This window comes from Propithecus coquereli, unplaced genomic scaffold (genome assembly GCF_000956105.1).
Source record: "Propithecus coquereli isolate 6110/MARCELLA unplaced genomic scaffold, Pcoq_1.0 Scaffold50, whole genome shotgun sequence".
In the NCBI taxonomy this organism is placed as follows: domain Eukaryota; kingdom Metazoa; phylum Chordata; class Mammalia; order Primates; family Indriidae; genus Propithecus; species Propithecus coquereli.
In genome coordinates, this window is record NW_012150841.1 from 6,323,242 (window position 1) to 6,345,353 (window position 22,112).

The 22,112-nt window shown below is 36.8% G+C and overlaps 1 protein-coding gene across 1 annotated transcript in view; it reads left to right on the forward strand.

Moving 5' to 3' along the window:
• Positions 1-22,112, forward strand: part of POLA1 (polymerase (DNA directed), alpha 1, catalytic subunit) — a 280,574-nt gene that overhangs the window by 110,933 nt on the left and 147,529 nt on the right. The window contains exons 30-32 of the mRNA XM_012656317.1: positions 1,073-1,205; positions 9,538-9,669; positions 13,963-14,137. Coding sequence (XP_012511771.1) covers positions 1,073-1,205; positions 9,538-9,669; positions 13,963-14,137 — 440 coding nt within the window. The remainder of the gene's footprint in view (positions 1-1,072; positions 1,206-9,537; positions 9,670-13,962; positions 14,138-22,112) is intronic.

The following is a 22,112-nucleotide window of genomic DNA, read 5'->3' on the forward strand; positions in this document are numbered from 1 at the left end:
GGCATAGAATCACTTGTACCATCTAGAAAGTATTAGCCACCGCGCCCGGCCTTAAAGCTAAATTTAAAATTAATTTTAATATTGCTGAATATCAGCATTTTTTTTACTTGTTTTCCAATCTTCCTCCTGCTTTCAAATTGAGAGATTGAGCAATTGTTGCTTCTGCAAAACTACTCTTGATTAGGCAAAGTTGATCATCTGAGTATAGGTCACTGTTAGCCTTTTATGAAATGTAGTTTGAAATGCTTCATTGCCCCTAAATGTACCCAAAGATGAAACTACTTTGTATAGACCGTCGATTAGAGTGTTCTCTTCAGCTTTGTGTTTTCTAAGAAAAGATGCATCATAATAGAAGTAAATTTCTCTGAGTTAGAAATGTATTAGTAATTAAAGCTATACAAATGTTTTTGTCAGGGTTCTTTTTCTGACAAATTATAATGCAGCTGTCAAACCCTCGCTCTGCATTTTCTCAGAAATGGATAAAATATTGGCTTCCTTACTCCTTTTTCTTTTGGGTATGGTTGAATAACATGAAGTGTTTAAGGAATAGCATAAGGTTGGAGAACACTGAACAATATAATGAAGCCGAAGAAAGAAAAATTTGAAATCTTTGTTTTTTAAAAAAAAAAGTCTGTAAAAGCTTTGTATTTCTATTCACCTAGCTAATGGTTACCTCAGGTGGAGATGATATCTTGATGATATCAGAGATAATATCTTGGCGCTTTATGAAGAAAGTGAAATACTTGTCTTCTAAAACTTATGGATAGAATATAATTGCTCGTGAATTTTGTAATTGCATAAAAATATGATGGAATACATACTTTTCTCCATCGCATTTTGTGTAAAGCATTAGCTGCCACGTAAAAGAAGGACCTGTATGTTTAAAGGCAACCTGACATTCTAAGGTTGATAAACCTTTGGTACAGTTAGTGTTAAAAAAAACAAATAGTAACTGCCTTTTGGGCAGTAACCCTTATATTAGCTCTTGTCCCTATGTTAATCTAATGGCATTTATGTTCCTTTTCTCTATTTAATAAAATAGGATATTAAAAAATCAATCTCTCTTTTTCAGCTTCGTCATTGGCCAGATTCTTTCTGATCAAAACCGGGACACTATAGTAGAAAACATTCAGAAGAGATTAATGGAAATTGGAGAAAATGTGCTAAATGGCAGTGTCCCAGTGAGCCAATTTGAAATTAACAAGGTAAATGTAGCATTTATTGCTGAGCCCAGCTGCTGTCATGTGTTTTTCTCGTCCTTCAGATAGTTGAAGGACCACCTCATCCTTGCAGTTGAAATAAATTCTAGCTGGTGATGAAAGCTGCTTAACAACTGTCTCACAGATTGAACATTAGCATACTTCTTCCAGCCACAGGTACTGCCATGTCTGCCACAAAGACCTTGTCTCTCAGTCCTTACTTTTAATTCTTGGAAGTCATGTTTCCAGAAGTCCTATGGAGTGATACAGTTTATGTATTGGGGACTAGAGAATACTACCTTCTTCATAATTTTCCTAAGTGATAGTTGTTTGGGGCGTGGGCCTGTAAGCTTAGTGTGTGCTTTTGTGTACGTGTGTGTGTGTGTGTGTGTGTGTGTGTAACTTCACAGATGGTGATCCTTAGCTGTACTGTAATCAGAAGGCTTCTGGGGACAAAATTATTTAGAATTAAGATGGTGATAACACTTTCTGTATATTCAAAGCACTTTTGCTTTTGGAAAAAAAAAACATAAGTTACACTTTATGGATAATCTTAGTTGTTGAAACTAGAGAATATTTTTTCTTATCTTACCTAATTTGAAAAACAAAATTTTGGTTTCCAAAGTGCTATGTTATAAGCAAGATGTTAGGTTACAGATCTCTTTTTTTCCATTTAAAAAGAATACCCTTACATATTCAGAAGCTAATTTTGCAAATACCACTTTACCCATTTGTGAGAGATTTCGTTGTCAAAGCTCATACAAAAAAAATTTTAATGAAAAAGAATCTAATGATGATATTAAATGAAGTTAGAATGAAAACTCATTCATAATACCCCTATGCTAAAGTAATGCTTGTCATTTTTGCACATTTCCATACTCTTAAAAATATTTTCATATTGCAGCAATTATATTATTTAGAAATATATTCTCATTTAGTGTAAATGTTTTCCCACATTTCTATATTACCTTAAAAATCAAGTTAATCAATGTATTAATCTTCTAGTTCACTGATACATCTTTATTTAAAATTTGTTGATTATTTTTTTCTGTTGTAAATAAGTGTGTTGAACATCTTTGTTCATTTATCTTTTTGCTTTTGGATAAATTATTTTCTTATTTTAGGTTCCTTGAAGCAAAATATTTGAGTCAAAAATATGAATATCTGTATGGCTCTTGCCAAATTGCTTTGTAAAAGGGTAATACCAATTGATAATAACAAAATATGTGTGCCAGTTTCACTACTGCTTTGCTTGAGGTGGTGATATTTTTTTTTTTTTTTGAGACAGAGTCTCACTCTTTTGCCCAGGCTAGAGTGAGTGCCATGGCGTCGGCCTATCTCACAGCAACCTCAAACTCCTGGGCTCAAGCGATCCTTCTGCCTCAGCCTCCCGAGTAGCTGGGACTACAGGCATGCACCACCATGCCCGGCTAATTTTTTTTTCTATATATTTTTAGTTGTCCGATTAATTTCTTTCTATTTTTGGTAGAAATGGGGTCTTGCTCTTGCTCAGGCTGGTTTCGAACTCCTGAGCTCAAACAATCCGCCCGCCTCGGCCCCCCAGAGAGCTAGGATTACAGGCGTGAGCCACCGCGCCTGGCCGAGGTGGTGATATTTAAATAAAACTTTGCTACCATAATGGATATGAAACTATATTTCACAGTTGGCTTTAATTTGCATTTCTTTGATTCCTAGAAGGGTAAATATTTTCTATGCTTATCTTTACAATTTGTATTCATTCTTAGGTAAGTTGTTTGTTTCCTGCACTTTGACTATGATGTCTTTTACTTTTTCAATTTAATTGAATTTTTTAAATTTTTATTTATTTTTGAAACAGGGTCTCACTCTGTTGCCTGGCTAGAGTGCAGTGGTGTCATCATAGCTCACTGCAACCTCAAACTCCTGGGCTCAAGTGATCCTCCTGCCTTGCTTGAATAGCTGGAACTACAGGCATGTGCAACCATGCCCACCTAATTTTTTCATTGTTTGGTAGAGACGGGGTCTCACACTTGCTCAGGCTGGTCTTGAACTCCTGAGCTCAAGCAATCCTCCCACCTCAGCCTCCCAGAGTACTAGGCATGATGTCTTTTAATGTCACAAAAGAAGACATTCATTTATGCATTACAAGGGGACATATGCCTTGTCACTAGCTCTTCACTTTAAGTGATGCAGTGTACACATATTGGCATAGAATCACTTGTACCATCTAGAAAGTATTACATAGTTTCCTTTTAGATTTTGTTTTATTTCTTTCTCAAAAATTTGCATAAGAGTTATGACTTCAGTCTTCTTTTGGTCAATTTTTGCATCGATTCTGCATATTATATCACTGATCCTGTCCACCTTCCTAAAAACGTAATTCTCTATCACAAGGGGTTCCAGGGATGAGTTTGGAAGGCTCTGTCTGATCATGACTGCATTATTGGGAAAATAACACCAAGCATATGTCCTCTAGGGTAGTGGGCCCACACTGTCATCCTCTCAATATGAATGATGACACAATATTACTAGTGTGTAAGAAGAAGCCTAGAGTCATAGACATGTTGGAAATCTCTGTGTTCTGATGAATAGTCTACATTTTTATTATTTTTAAGTTTTTATTATTGAAATTTGTAAACTTATACAAAAGTAGAGAGCATAGTATCATGAATCCCCATATATCCATCACTCAGTTTCAATTATTATCAACTTACAGTGATATTTTATTATTACTAATAATAATAGTTAATATTTAATGTCTAGTGTGATAGAGGCTGCATATACATTTTTCTGTGGCAGAACTGAAACTGTGACTTTGTATCTTTATATTCTCCGTATCACTTAGCATAGTTATTGGCAAATAATAGTTCAGTGGGAGCATTGAAAAAATTCATTTGCTTGTTCAATTATTCATTCAGCAAACAGAGTACCACTTATATACATAGTGCTAGATTCTGGGATATAAAGTTGAATAAGAAAAATATGGTTCATATTTTCAAGATGTTAATGGTCGATTGAAGGTATTTACTATCTCATATTCTTATATTTTTTATAAAGAAATTTCTGCAGTGTAAGTACAGTAAATTCTGGTGAAAGAACTATCTATATTATAGTTCTGTGTCTATTTACAGTAAGCTATTCATGTGTCAAAGGTGATGAGTTCTGATAATGTTTAACATTTGTCTGAATACTTGGACTATTCAAAACTTGTGAGGAAATCAGTTTTTACATTTTATCGCTTTCAATGAAGAGTGGAATGGAAGAGTCTATGTATGCGACTGATTGTGGATAGTTTTATGGCAGGATGTGTTTTTTAGCTTTTTGTTTTTGTTTTTTTTTTTGGGTGATACTGGTAGAGCCTGAAAATGCCAGGTTAGAGTGGGGTGGAGGCAGGCATGAAGTGGTGGGATTTACCTTTATAGAGATTTTAGCCCTTGTTGCCAAAAGCAACTGAAAAACAGCATGTGTGATTTTGCTGAACTACTGCAATCTTAGCTTAAATATATTTCATAAAGTAACACAAAATACTTCACAGCTGATTTTTATAGCCCTGGCTAACTTGAGCCTAAACCACCAGGAAGCATTTTTCTTTTTTTTTTTTAAATGAAGCCTTCTAAAACTAGCTTGTAAAATCCCCAAATAGCCTCAATCTAATAATTGAAAAGTATGTCAGCTGAAATTCAGAATTTCTTAACATTGCACTGAAGAAACTGAAGAATAGTCAATTGAAGAAGATAACGGTTTTCTTAAGTAGAGTTATATTGATTAAGATTTCTGTACAGTACTGGCTGTCCAAGTCAATCAAGACTTCACATGATCCAGGTTCGAGGAGATTCAAATACTTGGAGAATTTCCTAGTCTCTTTCTTACACTAAGTATAGGAAAAGAACATTTCTTTTCATGAAAAATAAGTATATATTCCAAAACAAAGAAAAATTAGCCAGAGAAGTGGTTGGCATCATTTTACAATTTTGCAAATCTCTTTAACGTCTGTGACATCTGGATTGTCATATTTGCGTCTGCATCCAATCTGTTGTGATAATGTGGTTTTTGGTTGAGGTATAGGAAGAAAATCCAGTTTCACACAAACATGCAGTTGGAAAAAGGAGTGGTAAATATTTTAGTAGTTTTTCTGATAGTCGTATGTATTCTTCTTTGATTCTATACCAAAACTCTACAGATTGTATTTTCTGAAAAGTTATTTGTAATATGAGATCTTAAATCATATCAATGAACTTTTTATACTCTCTTACATTAAAATCTGTTGGTCTGTGTTGTACTTTGAATGGATATTTTACCCATATGTGACAGTATGGATTGGTCATTTGTTAAATGTTGGTTCCCTGAATTATGCACATCTTCCAAAATTGACATATTTCATTGTACACTATCAATAATCACATTTTAAAATATTCCTACTTACATCAGAAAAGTCTTTAAGTATTGGGAAACTGTCAGGCTCACGGAGGTGGAAACAAGTTTTCCAAAATTCTAGTTTGCACTTGAAAGCTTGAATTTTATCATTGACAATATTTGCTTTCAGGTTTTTTTCCTTGAAGTGGCAGGCTCACTTTGGTTTGTTGATTTTTGAGAAATTGTCTGGCAGCTACCTAACTCAGAATAACACTAGTTTGCCCATCATTCTTTGAAGTAAAAGTTGCAGTCTATGAGACAGGCAGCTAGTTTAGCTTGCAACTCAAACAATTGCACAAATGCTTCTCCTTGAGTAACTCGTTCTTCAGATGTGCCTTGTGTGTACTTTCTGTTTTATCACACAAAATGGTAGGATTGTACTCAAGGGTTAAAAGCTTAAAAATTTTTAATTTTTATTCATTGAGGACATTCTTAAGTGAAAGTGTTTTCTTTTTTTAACTGTGCATGGTGGTGAAGAATGCAGTGACTTAGTACAGTTTAGTGCTGCTACCCTGATTCATGTTTATAAGGTACCAGCATTGCTTCTGCATCATCAGTATAGATAGTACTGTTAGGAAAATAGTTTTGATCTCAAGACCCCCTGAAAGGATGTCAGGAACCCCTACAGTTCCATAGACCATATTTTGAGAACAGGTGAGCTTGGCAAGCAGCACCCTGGTCCCCATCCTTGTCTTTTGAAACCCACCCCTTCCAGAGCTGGGTATCCCTTGACCCCTGTACTTTCCATTTGTGCATATTGAATTTCAGTCTAATAGACTATATATTTTTTTCTTCGACTCTTGCTTTTAACTGTTGCTTGTTTCTGTTCCTGGAATATTCTTGCCCTGTTACTTTTTCTTAAAATCTTGTTTTTCCCTAAAGTACCAGCTTAACTTTTTTTCTTCCATGATTTCTGTTCTCAGATGAAAGTGATCTTTTACCTCTCTAAACTCTCCATAGCACTGTGTTCACATCGCTTATGGCACATATTTATTTTAGAATTTTGGGGGGGAAGTGGTGTGGGGCAAGGAGTCTTCTACTTATAGCAGAAGACTTGATACCAGTAACTGTATCTTGTTCATACATAATATTTACTGTGTTTGAACATATTATTCTGCAAATTATCATAGAATGGGTGAAATAATTTATTCAGGAAATATTTGGCTGCTACTGTACACCAAGCATCATTTAGAGAACTGTGAATATAGCTGTGAGCAAGGCTGACATTGTTCCTGTTCTCATGGGGCTTGCTTTCTGTCACAAACTCATTCTGCTTAACTCATTCTCTAAAGCTTAAGATGACAGAGTGAGTAAATCCAGTGATTTCTGTTGCCTTTGGGTTTTATTAAGGCTAGAGGAACCTTTCAGAAACAGATCATTAAGTCAGAGTAGCCATTATTCATCAGTCCTGACTAATCAGTTAATTCAGTGAGAGAATGGCAAACATTAAGAGAAACTCTAAGGCTGCATAGCACACTGAATTTGTAGTCTTAATTTTTTTTATATCCAAGTATTGTGTGACAAAGCCCATAAATTTATATTTCTTTTTTGTCAGGGTTGCATCTGGTTACATTAGTTACTAAAGGAAGGAGAGAGGAGCCTTGAAGATGGGATGTTTAAAGATTCTGTGGCAGTATTTTCTACATACAGCTTCTGTCATTTTTATGCTTATGTGGCTAGTGTGATTCTAAAGCAAAGATGTACTTAGTGTATATCTGTGTGAGAAGAGGTTTTTAATCAGATCATCTACTTCTTAAATGTCAAAATATTAAGGGAGTACAAATGTTTTTGTTACATGGATACCTTGTATGATGCTTAAGTTGGGGCTTTTAGTGTGCCCATCACCAGAATAGTGTTCATTTTACCTGATAGGTAAGCTTTTACCCCTCACCCCTTCCCACCCTCCTCCCTTCTTGGTTTCCAATGTCCTTTACATCTTTTTGTGCCCATGTTTGCCCATCGTTTAGCTCCCAATTATTAGAGTACTTGCGGTATTTGTTTTTCCATTCCTGAGATACTTTGCTTAGGATAATGGCCTCCAGTTCCATCCAAGTTGCTGCAAAAGACATTATTTCATTACTTTTTATGGCTGAGCAGTACTCCATGGCATATATATATACCACATTTTCTTTACTCACTCATGAATTCATGGGTACTTAAGTTGATTCCACATCTTTGCAATTGTGAATTGTGCTGCGATAAACATTCAAGTGCAGGTGTCTTTTTGATAAAATAACCTCTTTTCCTTTGGTTAGGTATCCAGTAGTGGGACTGCTGGATGGAATGGTAAGTCAACATTGATTTCTTGGAGGAAATCTCCATACTGTTTTCCATAGAGGTTATACTAATTTGCAGTCCCACCAATAGTGTATAAGTGTTCCTTTCTCTCTGCATCCACGCCAGCATCTATTGTTTTTTGACTTTTTAATAATGGCATTCTGACAGGGGTAAGGTGGTATCTCATTGTGGTTTTAATTTGCATTTCCCTAATGATTAGTGATGTCGAGCATTTTTTCATGTTTATTGGCCATGTCTATCTTCTTTTGAAAAACTTCTGTTCATGTCTTTTGCCTACTTTTTAATGGGGTTGTTTGGGGTTTTTTCTTGCTGATTTGTTTGAATTCTTTGTAGATTCTGGATATTAGCCCTTTATTGAATGTATAGTTTGCAGATATTTTCTCCCATTCTGTAGGTTGTCTGTTTATTGAATATTTCCTTTGGCAGAAGCTTTTGAATTTAGTTAAGTCCCATTTATCTATTCTTTTGTTGCCATGTTTGCCTTTGGGATCTTAGTCATAAATTCTTTGCCTAGGCCTATGTCTAGAAGAATTTTTCCTACATTTTCTTCTAGAATTTTTATGGTTTCATGCCTTACATTTAAGTCTTTTATCCATCTCAAATTAATTTTTGTATGTGGTGAGAGATAGGGTCCTGTTTCATCCTTCTGCATGTGGCTATCCAGTTTTCCCAGTGTCATTTATTAACTAGATCTTCTTTTTTCCATTATGTTGTTGTCTGCTTTGTTGAAAATCAGTTGGTTGTAGTAGGCAAATGGTTTTATTTCTGGGTTCTCTATTCCAGCAGTCCCCAACCTTTTTGGCACCAGGGACCTGTTCATGGAATATAATTTTTCCATGGGTTGGGGGGGGAGTAGAGCTCAAGCGGTGATGCAAGCGATGGGGAATGGCTGTAAATATAGAGGAAGCTTTGCTGGTTTGCCTGCTGTTCACCTCCTGTTGTGCAGCCTGGTTCCTAAGTTTCATGTAAGACAGTTTTTCCATGGATGGGGGTGCAGGGGAGCTGAGCCGGTGATGCACGGCCCAGTTCCTAACAGGCATTGGACCAGTACTGGGCCACAGCCTAGGGATTGGGGACTGCTGCTCTATTCTGTTCCATTGGTATATGTCTCTACTTCTATATCAGTACCATACTATTTAGGTTACTGTAGCCTTGTAGTATAATTTAAAGTCAGATAACATGCCTCCAGATTTGTTCTTCTTGCTTAAGATTGCTTTGGTTATTTGGGCTCTTTTTTGGTTCCAAATAAAGCATAGAATTATGTTCTCTAGATCTGTGAAGTATAATGTGGGTATTTTGAGGGGAGTTGCATTGAATCTGTAAATCACTTTGTGCAGTATGGACATCTTGGCAATGTTGATTCTACCAATCCATGAGCATGGGATGTTTTTCCATTAATTTGTGTCATCTGTATTTTCTTTCATCAGTGTTTTGTAGTTCTCCTTGTAGAGATCTTTCACCTCCTGGGTTAAGTATATTCCTAGGTATTTTATTTTCTTTGTAGCTATTATAAATGGTATTGAGTCCTTGATTTGACTCTCAGCTTGACTCTTATTAGTATATAGAAATGCTGCTGATTTGTGTACATTCATTAGAAAGATTTTATTTTAAGGTTTGGGGCTTTTTGTTCCTTCTTTTTTTCTTTTAGGCATTGACAAAGGATCCCCAAGATTACCCTGATAAAAAAAGCCTACCTCATGTACATGTTGCCCTTTGGATAAATTCTCAAGGAGGCAGAAAGGTGAAAGCTGGAGATACTGTGTCATATGTCATCTGTCAGGTAAACTATCGTAATTCATAAGACTCCAAAACTTCTTAAGAACCCAAAGTAAAATCTAGATTGCCGCAGTGTCTTATTTAGTAGATTTCCCAATTGTTGCTGTAAAGAGATGGTTTAGTCTGGTTAGTTTTATAGCATTTAAAAAATATTGGTAGAGGTCTGGCATATTTCATTAGAATTTTCGTAAAACATTTAAGTCCTGTGTTTTGGTTCGCTGAAATTAGTGAGACAGGTTTATACCAGTAGCTGGTGTTTTAACCCTAAATTAACTTTGATGAAAATGTGTGTAAGTTTAGTCATATGTTCAGCAATAGTCCTTTATCATTCCTTTTGCAACAATTTCCTTTATCAGTATCAGTGGACTAATAAGAGAATTAATGCATTTTTCCTAGCCTATGTCCAAATAATTACTTGAAAAAATATAAAATGCATGATTATATGGAGAAAGTTGAAAGATCCTAAAAATATACCTTATGAAGAAAACATACAGTGCAACCATTTTCTTTTCTTTTCTTTTCTTTTTTTCCTTGAGTGGAGAGGGCCCACCTCCTTGCCTTCTCCCTGTTTCACAAGGCACCTCTAAGGAACTTCTGGAATATAGTTTTAAACTATTAACCATTTTCTTTTGAGAATAGCATGGCTCTAACAAGTAGGGATGGGTAGAGAGGGTAAGACAGAAGAGCAGTTTTTTTTTTCTTTGAAAGCACTTAACTCCAATTGGAACAAAGGAGAGCTCTCATTCCTTCTCCTTACAAAAAGAAGTCAGGGTTGTAGCCTCTGTCCAGATTCTTTAAAATTACTGAGTTGTGGACTATTTACCACAAGACCTAATTTATCTGAATAAAACTTTTTAAAAAAATTACTGAGTTTTATCCTAATTTTGATTGCGTTATGTTATTACGGTAAAAGAAATTTAGACAAATCTTAAAATTTATTGCAGTATGATTGATCTTTGTCAAACTACAATCATTGGCGTTTTAAGTCAGAGAGTCTTTTAAAAATTTAAAAGTAGTCTGCTAATATCTGCTATATACTGTAGACGATATACATAACAAATGATTTAAGTACATGGACAGGAATCAGCACTTGACTCTGTCTCCCTCCTAGGGTTACCCTTGATTAAGAACTGTTACAGAAAGCCAATTCCTGCAGGAAAATATTTCCATAAATGTCTGACTCGCTCAAGCCCTTAATGTGCTTTGCATATTGCCTCTGACAAGTCTCATCTCAAAAAAACAATTTTCATATTATGCAAATAAAGATTTTGGTAAATAGGCTAGTTTTTTTTCGCTTACATCTTCACATACATTGGAAAAGCTCTTAGGTTATTAATGACGAGGAGATGTAAGCATACAACTTTGAAAAGTTATATAGGTTCAATGAAATAGCATCTAATGAAATCAAGCCACAGTTATGTTTTCACTAAACCTGGAATGGAGATGTGATAACTTACAAAATAGGATGATTGATGTATTTAAAAACTAACCTTATGTTCCTTGATGTCTAAATATTAGTTCTTAAGATTTCTTTTTCTCAGTTCTTCTTCATATATAAATCCTAAAATGCTGATGCTAATGTAGTACAGTATACTGAATTTGATGTACTTTTAGCATTATTCCCATCCACTGGTACTTGGCCTTATTTGCTTTTTAAAAAGTATAGTTCGTATTTCTTTTTATTAATGTATTCTCCTTAACATATCCCAGGAAAGGCTGTAGGACTTTATCTTTGTCCCTAGCAGTGGAACATGCCCCCTTTTAGCATGTTTGCTAGCCAGAGCTGCCTACCATTTTTGCTTTTAAGCACTCAAATTATTCTTTCTGTGTTTCATAACACAAATGTATTTTTAGAATATGCTTTTGAAAATGTATGATGACACATTTTTAACAGGACTGTTTGCTGCCTAAGCAAAGGTGTTCTCCAAAAATAGCCTATCTCCTAAAAAGATTTTGTTTTGTTTAAAATGTACATTGAGAATATAGTACCTTACTGATAACTTACTGAGACTACAAATTCAGATGAGTTCAGAGAGTAATGTTTTTGGTACCTAATTTATATTGTAGTTTGTACTCTTGTTAAACCTACCTGAATTATTTCCTCAGTTTTTCAGTCAACTTCCATTTATCAGCTAAGTTTTAAATCTTTAATTATTTAACTTTCATTAAACATAATTTCCATAAAGCTTGCCGTTAACATAATTGTTTTAAGGAGTCCATTTGTCACCAGTTTAAAATTTTTTTCCCATTAGTTTCCTACTAATGATGATGACATAGTTTTGAATGAATTGACTACACCTGGTTGTCTCTCTGAAGTATGTACTTTGTGAAGTTCATGAATTACTACTTGAGCACTTGAAGAAGACCAACGTTGCTTCCTAATCTGTTCTTAAAAGTGTATGCCACATGTTCTTGCATATACCACGGGGTCTTGCTCAGGTTTGAGAATTAGGTCTTGGAAGGATATATCTTAGGTCATAGCCTAAATATTTTTCCAACACACATAGCAAAACCTGTTATGTAACCAATTCTTTTGAATTTAGCTGTGTTCAAGCTTGGATTTTTAAAATACAGTAAGAAATATGTTTGGGTCACTGTTAAAATTAGTCTTTTGTGTGGATATTTAAAATAAAAGCATTTTAAACTGAAAATATGCTCAGAAATTTTCAACTGCTTTTTTGAAAAACATGCCTTACTATGAGAACTTCTAATGTTATATTGGAAAGTAACTCAAATTCCTTTTAAAAAATGGTTTGCCTCTACAAATTTGATTTTAATTCACCATTAAAAATTATTAAAGTCAGCATTGCTATAATCTTAAGGAAAGACCAATTTTTCAAAATTCTATCAGTTGCTCAGATTTTATGTGGTTGTTAAAAGGCAGTCTGAGTACAGTTGTGGTGCATGAAGATATTGCTCAAGGATTTCTTTCACACAGTTTTTGTTACCGACTATCACCTTATTCTCACCTAAAAAAGCTTCTGGAAGGGCAACAACTAAACTTGATTAATTCTGCTTAATTTTTTTTATTGTGCTGTGAACTCCTGAAAAAATAATAGTATGCAAGTCTTTTAATCTGAGATTTGCCTCCTTTTTAGATATTTCATTATATTTTAGAACCAGTAAAACTTGGTTGATAAACAGTCCCGATTTGTTTCCGTCAGGAGCCTAGCCAGAGAAACAGGCCTCTGCCTCTGGTCTCTGGTAAAGACAGCGGTGTGGAAGGTTGCCTCTGCTTTGGGCTGGGTGCTGAGCTGAGAAGGGACTGATTGTAGCAGGAATGAAAGAATAGGATTCACATTATAATCAGTTCTGCCAAGCAGCTGAGCACTGTGAATAGTTATAATTTACTAGTCTGAATATTAAATTCTGTTGTTTCAGACGGGAGAAAGAGTGGAGTGAGTTGCTGGATGTTGATCCAGTAGAGTGATGACTTTTTGATTCACAGATGATGGTGACATCACCCACAGGGCTGTATGTGGGCAATTATGTAGAATTTCACAACTTTTATTTTTATAGAGTAAAAGAGGAAGCCCTTGAAAAGAGGCTCTCTGACCTCCCTTCCTTTCTTTGAGGAGGAGCCAGATAAATGGCACAAAATGACATGCCCTTCATTCCAGTGGCCAGATAGTTGGCTTTAGAGCCCTGCCACTCTACCAGGACACTGCATTATTTTTACTCCTACCTATTATATTTTGCATATAAATGATTGCTTTATGGGTTTCATTCTCCCATCTTTTTTCCTTGTTCATTTGCTTCTCAATGATATGATACATATAGCTGTCATAGAAAATATTACCCCCAGAGACTTTAAGATGATACTGAGACTAGAATTCTTGCCTGAGGTGATCACATTAACATAATAAAAAGACCATACATAGTGTTTTAAATATCACTCCTTAAAAAACCTTGCTGGCTACATTGTTACCGTGTCTTCTCATTGTGTTTTTGTGATAAGACGGTGAAATTATTTAATCTAGTCAGTGGTATCTTGTTGGTTTCATTTTTTGACAAAAAAAAAATAGAACACAACATATCCTGGGTTTACATTCTTGGACTGTGGACGAGATTGAGATCAAGAAGTTCTTGAGATTTCAAGATGAAAACTTTCTCCTCAGTCTTCCTACTCAAAATGTTCAACAATAGGTCAAAAAGACATCTTGGTGTTTGGAAGTGACTACATGAAATTTAAACTGTTGTCCCCCTGTTTGACCAAGCAAGTGTATGTCATTGAGCTGCTCACAACTTTACCCCTGTCTTCTTTTTATATGTGTCTTTTTACCATGTCTTCTTTTAGGATGGGTCAAACCTCACTGCAAGTCAGAGGGCCTATGCACCTGAGCAGCTGCAGAAACAGGACAGTTTAATCATTGACACCCAGTACTACCTGGCCCAGCAGATCCACCCAGTCGTGGCTCGGATCTGTGAGCCGATAGAAGGAATTGATTCTGTCCTTATTGCAACGTGGTTAGGTAAGTGTCCCAAACTCACATAGACCCTCACATGGTAACAGCGGTATGCTCTGTCCTCCCTTGACTCTTGGGATCCCTGTTTATGGGCACAGTATTGTATCTGGCACTTCTTTGTTTATAGGTAGGCATTTATTTTTGTATTTGTTTAGTTACTATCCATCTTCCCTCGTAGACTATGATCTCCACATACTTGCTACCTCTGTAAACATGCCTGCTCTACAGTTGGCACTCGCTGAATGCTGAGGGAAGAGAGGGAAGGCAAAAGAAAGGGTGAGGGGAAGATTTTAGGCACCATTATAGTCACTGAACTTACATTGTTAAAACTTTAATTGGTGAACTTCCATTAATAAGGAAATTGATGGTACCTTGCGTATTGCTTCATGTTGTCTCTGTCTCTAGAGGTATTTTCATGTAAAATGAAAAAACAGCTTTTCAACATAAAAATTTTAATTTTTAATATTCGATTGCCTGTGAGTATCCTACTCTTTAACTTAAATTTTTCTAAAACTGGACTTGCTGTTATCCTCTAGGAATTGACGTAGTTCTATGTTCTCATCATTCCAGAACGTGCCAGGTAATTCTGAGACCTCAATATTGCTTTGACTTTTGCTGCATCACCAGATTTGTCCCCATTGCTATGTCATCGTTATCATTGTTATCTTTTGCTTAGGAATATATAATCAGTACATAAAAGAGTTACATTGCTTTTAAGGTCTCTGCTCTCTATTCTATGGTAAGCAAAGATGAATGCTTTTAGATTACTGCCTAATAAAGTCCTGAGATGGCTCCTCATTGTCTATAAGTCAAGTCCAGATGCCACTGGCATCTCACAGACTCTGACTTTGGCAATTACAGATTAACTTTCTAGCTCTAACCTGTATTTCTAACCTTATTTCTTATTTGATCCACTCAATGTCTCCTAAATATGACATTGCTCATTCTGTTTCTGCCTCATGGAAAAATTTCCCCTCCTTTCATTAAAATGTCTGGCTTTAGCCATGGGCTTTGACATCATAGGGGTGTGGGTTTGAATTCTGGTTCTTTTGTTCACAACCCTCTGAACTTTGGTCTGCACCTTGGTTCCTTGAGTCATAGAATAGAGTTGTTCTGAGGGAGAAATAAGATCATGTGTGTGAGATGCTCGGCGCAGGGCCTGAGGCAGAGGGAGTCTCAGTGAATGGTGTTAGTAGCCACCTCCCACCCTCCTTTTAGGCTTCAGTAGAAATATGTCCATACTCCTCTAGTCCATAGGAATTGTACATAGTTAGTGCTCAATATGAATTTGTGGAATGAGATTGGATTTTCCACAGATCAATTATCAAGTCACATATTTTCCATCCTGCCCCGTCGAGTATGTTTTTGTGTTCCTCCCTGCCACCCCCCATCACCGCTACCCCATCAGTGTCTACTCTGGAAGTGGGAACTCATTTTTGACATTCACCTAAGCAAAACATAATTAGGAAGATAAAATTCTGCTACGAAAATAATCATATAACGTATTCTCCAAGTTGAGTTGTGTTCGATGATGTTTATGAATCCTCAGCTGGGAGGAGGGGACTATAAATGCAAGATATTTTTTAGCTTCATTTTTTTCTCTCCTACACATTGAGTGCTTACTCTGTTGGATACTGTGATAAGTACTTTTCATATGTTATCTCATTTGGTTCTTGCAACAACCTCACAAGGGTATGTTGTATTAGCTCCATTTTACAGAGAAAGAAGCCAAGGCTTAGAGAGGGTAGCTAACTTGATCTTGTCACATAGCTGGTAAGTGTCCAGCTGTGATTAGATTTTAACGCAGCTCTGTGATTCCAAAGATTGTGCTCCTCTAACCACTGTGCTAAACTTTATTGCCTCTTCTTATCTCTGAGAGGCTTTGAAAAATGTTTTCAACCAGGAGTGGGATGGTATGGATGTGTAAGCACAGGGAGCTTCATCTTCTTGTTCTCTTTACTCCCCTCTCCACTGTGCGCCCCATGACCCCCACTGAAAACCTCTGAACAAAACCATTTTTTTAAGAGCAGATGTCCCATTTCTCCATTTGTGTTGTCAAGAACCTGGTTTAAAGGCAAACTGTTGCCCTTTCCTTCTTTGATTTTGAATTTTCCAGTGGCCCAACACTGAGAGGCGGTAGATGGAACAAGCTCTGTCTCATATTGACATTTAAAAGAAAGAAGTGCGGAGCCTTGTATTTCAGCAAAAGAGCTGGACAATAAAGGGTGATGGAGCCTGCCTGGGTAGATAGGCTTGATGCCCTCCCAGATAGGTCAAGACCAGTCGTATTGACAGGGGATTAGACTGATTTTGTTGGTTTCAGCGCTCATAGTTAAGACAATTTTTGTTTATAAATTGAACAGTGGGAAGATTTTGACTTGCTTAAAGATATTTTATCATAATTGCAGCTGCCTTATGGTCATAGGCTGTCTTATAAATTCAGTTTTTTTTATTTCAGCATATTATGGGTGTACAGATGTTTAGGTTATGTATGTTGCCCTTGCCCCCCAGCCCTCCCAAGTCAGAGCTTCAGTTTTCATAAATTATTTTCAAAGCCATTAGTAGACAAATGGGTCCCCTCTTTAGAAGTTTCATGTTCTCATTACTGACTGATCTCAGTCTACAGAGAGAACCCTCCAGACTTGCACATGGTCCCACCATGTACACCTGTCTTTTACCCCATAACTTGGAAACTCTCTGGGCACAGCCATGGCTGTACAGACACTATTCTGGGCAGCCCCTTCTTGGTGCCATGTAGCCAGTTCAAGCTGATAAAAGTGCACATGTGCTCGGCCTTGGAGGAGCTGCTGCTGCTCCCCATTTTTAAGCTGCTTTTTCTTATTTTTCTCTTCTGCCACTTGACATTAGTTTTTATACTGAGGATGTGTGAAGTTGTCGTCATTGCGTAGTCCGCCACCTCCCCCACTTGTCCCCTTCTCCTGCCCTACCCACTGCCAGCACCAGCAGTACATACATATCCATCTACATTAGGAACAAATCTTTTGGTCCTTTATCTCTGCCCCTTTCCACATAGGAGGTTCAGCGTTAATAAAGTACAGGCTCGGAAGTGCCTGTCACCTTGAAGATCTGTAGAAAACATTGAAGCTCTCCAGGCAGATCTCTGCAGGCATCTGCTCCTTGCCCTATTCAGGAGCTGATTTTTTTTTTTATCCATACCCTTTATTCTTCCACCCCACATGAAAAATTAGGGTGGCTATTGGCTAGGGGCTTCGAGGTCCCTGTTACTGGTTTTCCTCTAGCTTGTGGTTCTAGAGAGGAGAAGGGAGGAGATGGGGAAGTGGTGGCAAAGGAAGGGGAGTGGTTAGGGGATACATGGTTTCTAAGAGGTGCAAGCTGTAGGCATAAAATTACTGTAATTTGTTTTTAAAATTCTAAATCTGTTTGCTTTATACAAAAAAACTACATTTAGTGAACTGACACTGTTAAATAAGTTGACGTGTACAAATGTATACATAAAATACAAGCCCTCCAACTGCCTAATCGCAGACATAAAACAATTCTCTTGCTTTTAATGTAGTTTTTATCTTTGATTAATGAAATGTATTACGGTGTTGAAACTCTAGTGAAGTTTGATACTTTGTCCTTTTACTTAGTACAAAGAAATCAGGAATAATGGCATAATTTCATTTAGGAAAATTATTAAGTTCATGGTTTTTTAATTTTAAGACTCTTTTGTAGAGAGAAACTGTATTTTTCAACTACCTTTTTCTTTTTTTATTGCTTTTATACTACTTTCCTTGAAATGAAAGGCAAGCATCGAGTGTTGATTTTATCCTGTGGCTTCACTTTGGAAATTCTCTATTTCTCCCCATCAAGATACCTCCTGAAGTCTGTCTGGTGGCATGTTGCATGGCCAGGTGTTCCATATGAGAAGGCCATTTTAGTAAAAAGGAGACAGGATAGTCTATTAAATGAGTGAATGAATAAGTCTGTTGAATTGAAAGAGAATGATTTGTTCTCTCTAATAACTAATGGTCCTCATTATCCCACAGTAAAATGTGTATCATTTTTCTGAAACCCATGCAAGATTATTGCTATTGGGCTTAAATAAAGCAAAATTTTGCTCTTTTCCATCTGTGAATAGGAAAAAATATAGTATTACTCTTCTTATACAATAGCCCTATGGGAAACATGGCCACTAAAACTTGGAACTCTTAGCTTTTATTCTCCAGACTATAGGTTTTTTTCTTGCTTGTTCTAATGAAAGCTCTCTATATTCTGTGGATGAAATATTCACAGTATGTTCAAACATCCCAGCAGTCTTCTGTACATAGCAAACTAGGCCAGTGATGAGAATAAACTAAAGTTCTATTCTTGAATTTCATCTAATAAATGTATATTTTATACATAGCATTATTTAGAATTATATATTTCTTTCCTCCAATGAGCAAGGATTTTTACAGTAGCTATAAAGTACCTTTCTTCATGATCAGTAATGAAATTTTAGGCATTTGACTATCAACAGTTTTCTCATTGGTCCGGAGAAATTATTTACGTTTGAAGAACGTGGGAATTTAGAATTTAACCTCTGAAAATAGTGCTTAAGATAAGACAGAACACACTTAACCCAGTGTGTTCCTGAGTTAAATCGGAAAGTAAAAATTCCTTTTTAAAAAAATGACCCATACCACTCATGTTACAAAAGGTAGTTTTCGTCAGTAGGGTGCAGTAGTATCTTCTAAAAACTAAATGCAACAGTGGGTCAAGCAGTGTTTCGGGGCACTTTTGAAAGGTCTGGAGAGATATACCTACAAGAAAGGTGATGGAAGGGAGAAAGTAAAGCACACGTAATTGGGAGTAGAATGATGCCACCAGCAGGTGCCTTAGATATTACCTTGTCAATAAAAAAATTTGCCTTTTTTATGATTAAGCTGTTATAAGAATGTACATACATGATCGTTTCCAAACCTTAAATATTTTCTATAACATAGTTAATAGTAAAATTAAATAACATCACACCAAAATGCACATTAGGATGTTAAGGAAAGTCTTATCAGCTGATAAGAACTGCCTCTTACAGGATGGAGCTCCATTCCAAGCGCATCATCCAATGGCTCATGCTCCCAGTCTAGTCTGCTTTTGTATTCAGTGAACAAACTAATGCTGGAGATCTGCTGTGCCTGGCATCCTAGGAGGCACTCTGAAGGATACAAAGTTGAGTCAGCTATGGATCCTTTACTCAAATTACAGCCCAGTTGTTTAGTTGATTTCACTGTTGTGAGGAAGTCTAGTTGACAGCACAATGTATGTCCCAAAAAAGGTAAAATAAAGGATTATCAGAGTTCAGGGGAAGCAGAAACTACTCCTAGCTGGGGCCATCAGGGAAGAGTTTATAAAAGTAGAGGCATTTTGAGGCATCGTGGGAATGGGCTGTGAAGAGGCCAGTGTGTGGAGTTGGGAGTGGTTGCCTGTCCCCACTGTTCACCATTTCTTCTGCTTATGATGAACTGCAGGGGCCGGGACCTCCACAGGGGTAACCCATGCTATCTCAGCTACTATCTCAGCCACTCCTTTAGCACTTTTGGGAATTTACAGAGAGCCTCTTTAAGGGTATCAGTTGAACAGCTTTGCATCTGAGTCCCTACAAGGTGAGCACGTGATGGTTTGCTTCTGTGTCACTAGCCCACAGCAGAGGCCCAAGAGTGATGCTGCTCACCTTAATGTAAGCAGCGAGACCTCTGAGAACTTTGAACTAAACCAGAACATGTTTAGAATAATCACTTTGGAGCTTTTATATGAGTTATGTAATAACTCTGGCTTTGTAACACTTGGAATTTCCAAAGGAAAATGAGGATTTCTCAAATTATTTAAACTAGATCAACTTTCAAAAAGATAACATTTTAATTAAATACACTAAAATGACACCAAGATTGTATATGCTGGGTGTGGTAGTTCATGTCTGTAGTCCCAGTTTATCAGGAGGCTAAAGCAAGAGGATCACTTGAGGCCAGGGGTTCGAGACCAGCCTGAGTGAGAGCAAGACCCCATCTCAACAAAAAACAGAAAAATTAGCCAGGCATGGTGGCACATGCCTGTAGTCCCAGCTACTTGGGAGACTGAGGCAGGAGGATCTCTTGAGCCCAAGAGTTTGAGGTTGCAGTGAGCTATGATAATGCCACTGCACTCTAGCCTGGGTGACAGAGAGAGACCCTGTCTAAAAAAAGAAAAATAGTAATACTGTTATTTTACTATTAAAAATAAGACAGTTTGTACAAGATCAGAAGGAAAGTGATGGTTTTGCAATTGCTAACTCACTTCTTTTTTTTTTTTTTTTTTTTGAGACAGAGTCTCACTGTGTTGCCCGGGCTAGAGTGCCATGGCGTCATCCTAGCTCACAGCAACCTCAAACTCCTGGGCTCAAGTGATCCTTCTGCCTCAGCCTTCCGAGTAGCTAGGACTGCAGGCATGCACCACCATGCCCGGATAATTTTTTTCTATGTATTTTTAGTCATCTAATTTCTTTCTATTTTTAGTAGAGACGGAGTCTCACTCTTGCTCAGGCTGGTCTTGAACTCCTGACCTCGAGCGATCCTCCTGGCCTTAGCCTCCCAGAGTACTAGGCTTACAGGCGTGAGCCACCGCGCCCGGCCACTAACTCACTTCTTAAAAAACCTGTGGTTAGGGACCTCAAGCCTTGCTTTTCTCCCCCTACATCTACCAACATAGCTGGAAGAGAAGAGGGCTTTGTTGTAAGAGAAGCAATCTTTGGTCTGTTATTTTATTTGTGTTATTTTATTTTCCACTTTTTTTTTAGCATGTAGTTACCATCTTTTCTCAGATTTAAAAATAGGAAAGAAGACTCTTCTCAAGTTTTTTCTTGCACAGAGTTACACACCTCATTAAGTTAAAATTCATGTTCATGGCTGTCATCAAGGGCATTAAAAACAATTAAGTGAGGTCATGAGAATGCTGCCCATCAGGATTTTTTTTCCTGTTAGGATTTTGGCAGTTATCTTCTAAAGGATAATAAAAATCTTGGATGTTCATTTAACCCAAAGATTTGGCTATTATTTCTTTTAAAATGCTCAAACTTTCCATTTATATTACAGATCGGCTTATTGTTGATGTGAAAGACAGTTTCAGTTGTCTGCCACTTGTACAGTCAACTGTTTATCTTTAAATTGGATCTATGGTATTTGACAGACTTTTTATTATGGCAAAATTTAAATGTATACAGTAGTAGGATTGTAAGGTAAACCCCCATGTACCGATCACTCACCTTTAGCATTCAGCAACTATGGCCAATCTTACTCCTCTTTCCCACCTCCCCTCATTATTTTTAAGTGAGTCCTAGATATTATATCATTTTTTCTGTTAATATTACATTTTGCATTTTCAAAAGTCAAAGATTCCTCCTTTAAACATAATTACAATGTTGTCATCACATCACACCAAGAAAACCTCACAATTCTTTCATTTCATCAAATATCTGTAAGTGTTCTTATTTCCTTAATTGTACTATGAATGCACTGTTTTTAAAAAAGCTCCTTGTTTGAATTGGAATCCAGTCAGGGTACATATAATAGTTAATCTCCTGTGTCTTTTTTCTTTTTTGATCCTCCCAATTTGTCTGTGAAAGAAGCTGGGTTTTTTGGCCTATAGAATTTCCCTCATTCTAGAGTTTGCTGATTGCATCCTAGTGGTATCCTTTAACATGTTCCTCTGTCCCCTGTAGTTCCTGTAAATTGTTAGTTAGATCTAAAGACTTGATCGTATTCAGGTTCAATTTATTTTATTTTATATTTTGCTAATACTACTTCCTAGGTGATGGTACATACATCTATTAGGAAGTACATAATGTCCAGTTTGGATTCAATGCATTTTGAAACAAACTCATAAGTCTGTCTTAAGAAATACTTAGTACTCGCCAGGCGCGGTGGCTCACGCCTGTAATCCTAGCACTCTGGGAGGCCGAGGCGGGCGGATTGTTTGAGCTCAGGAGTTCGAAACCAGCCTGAGC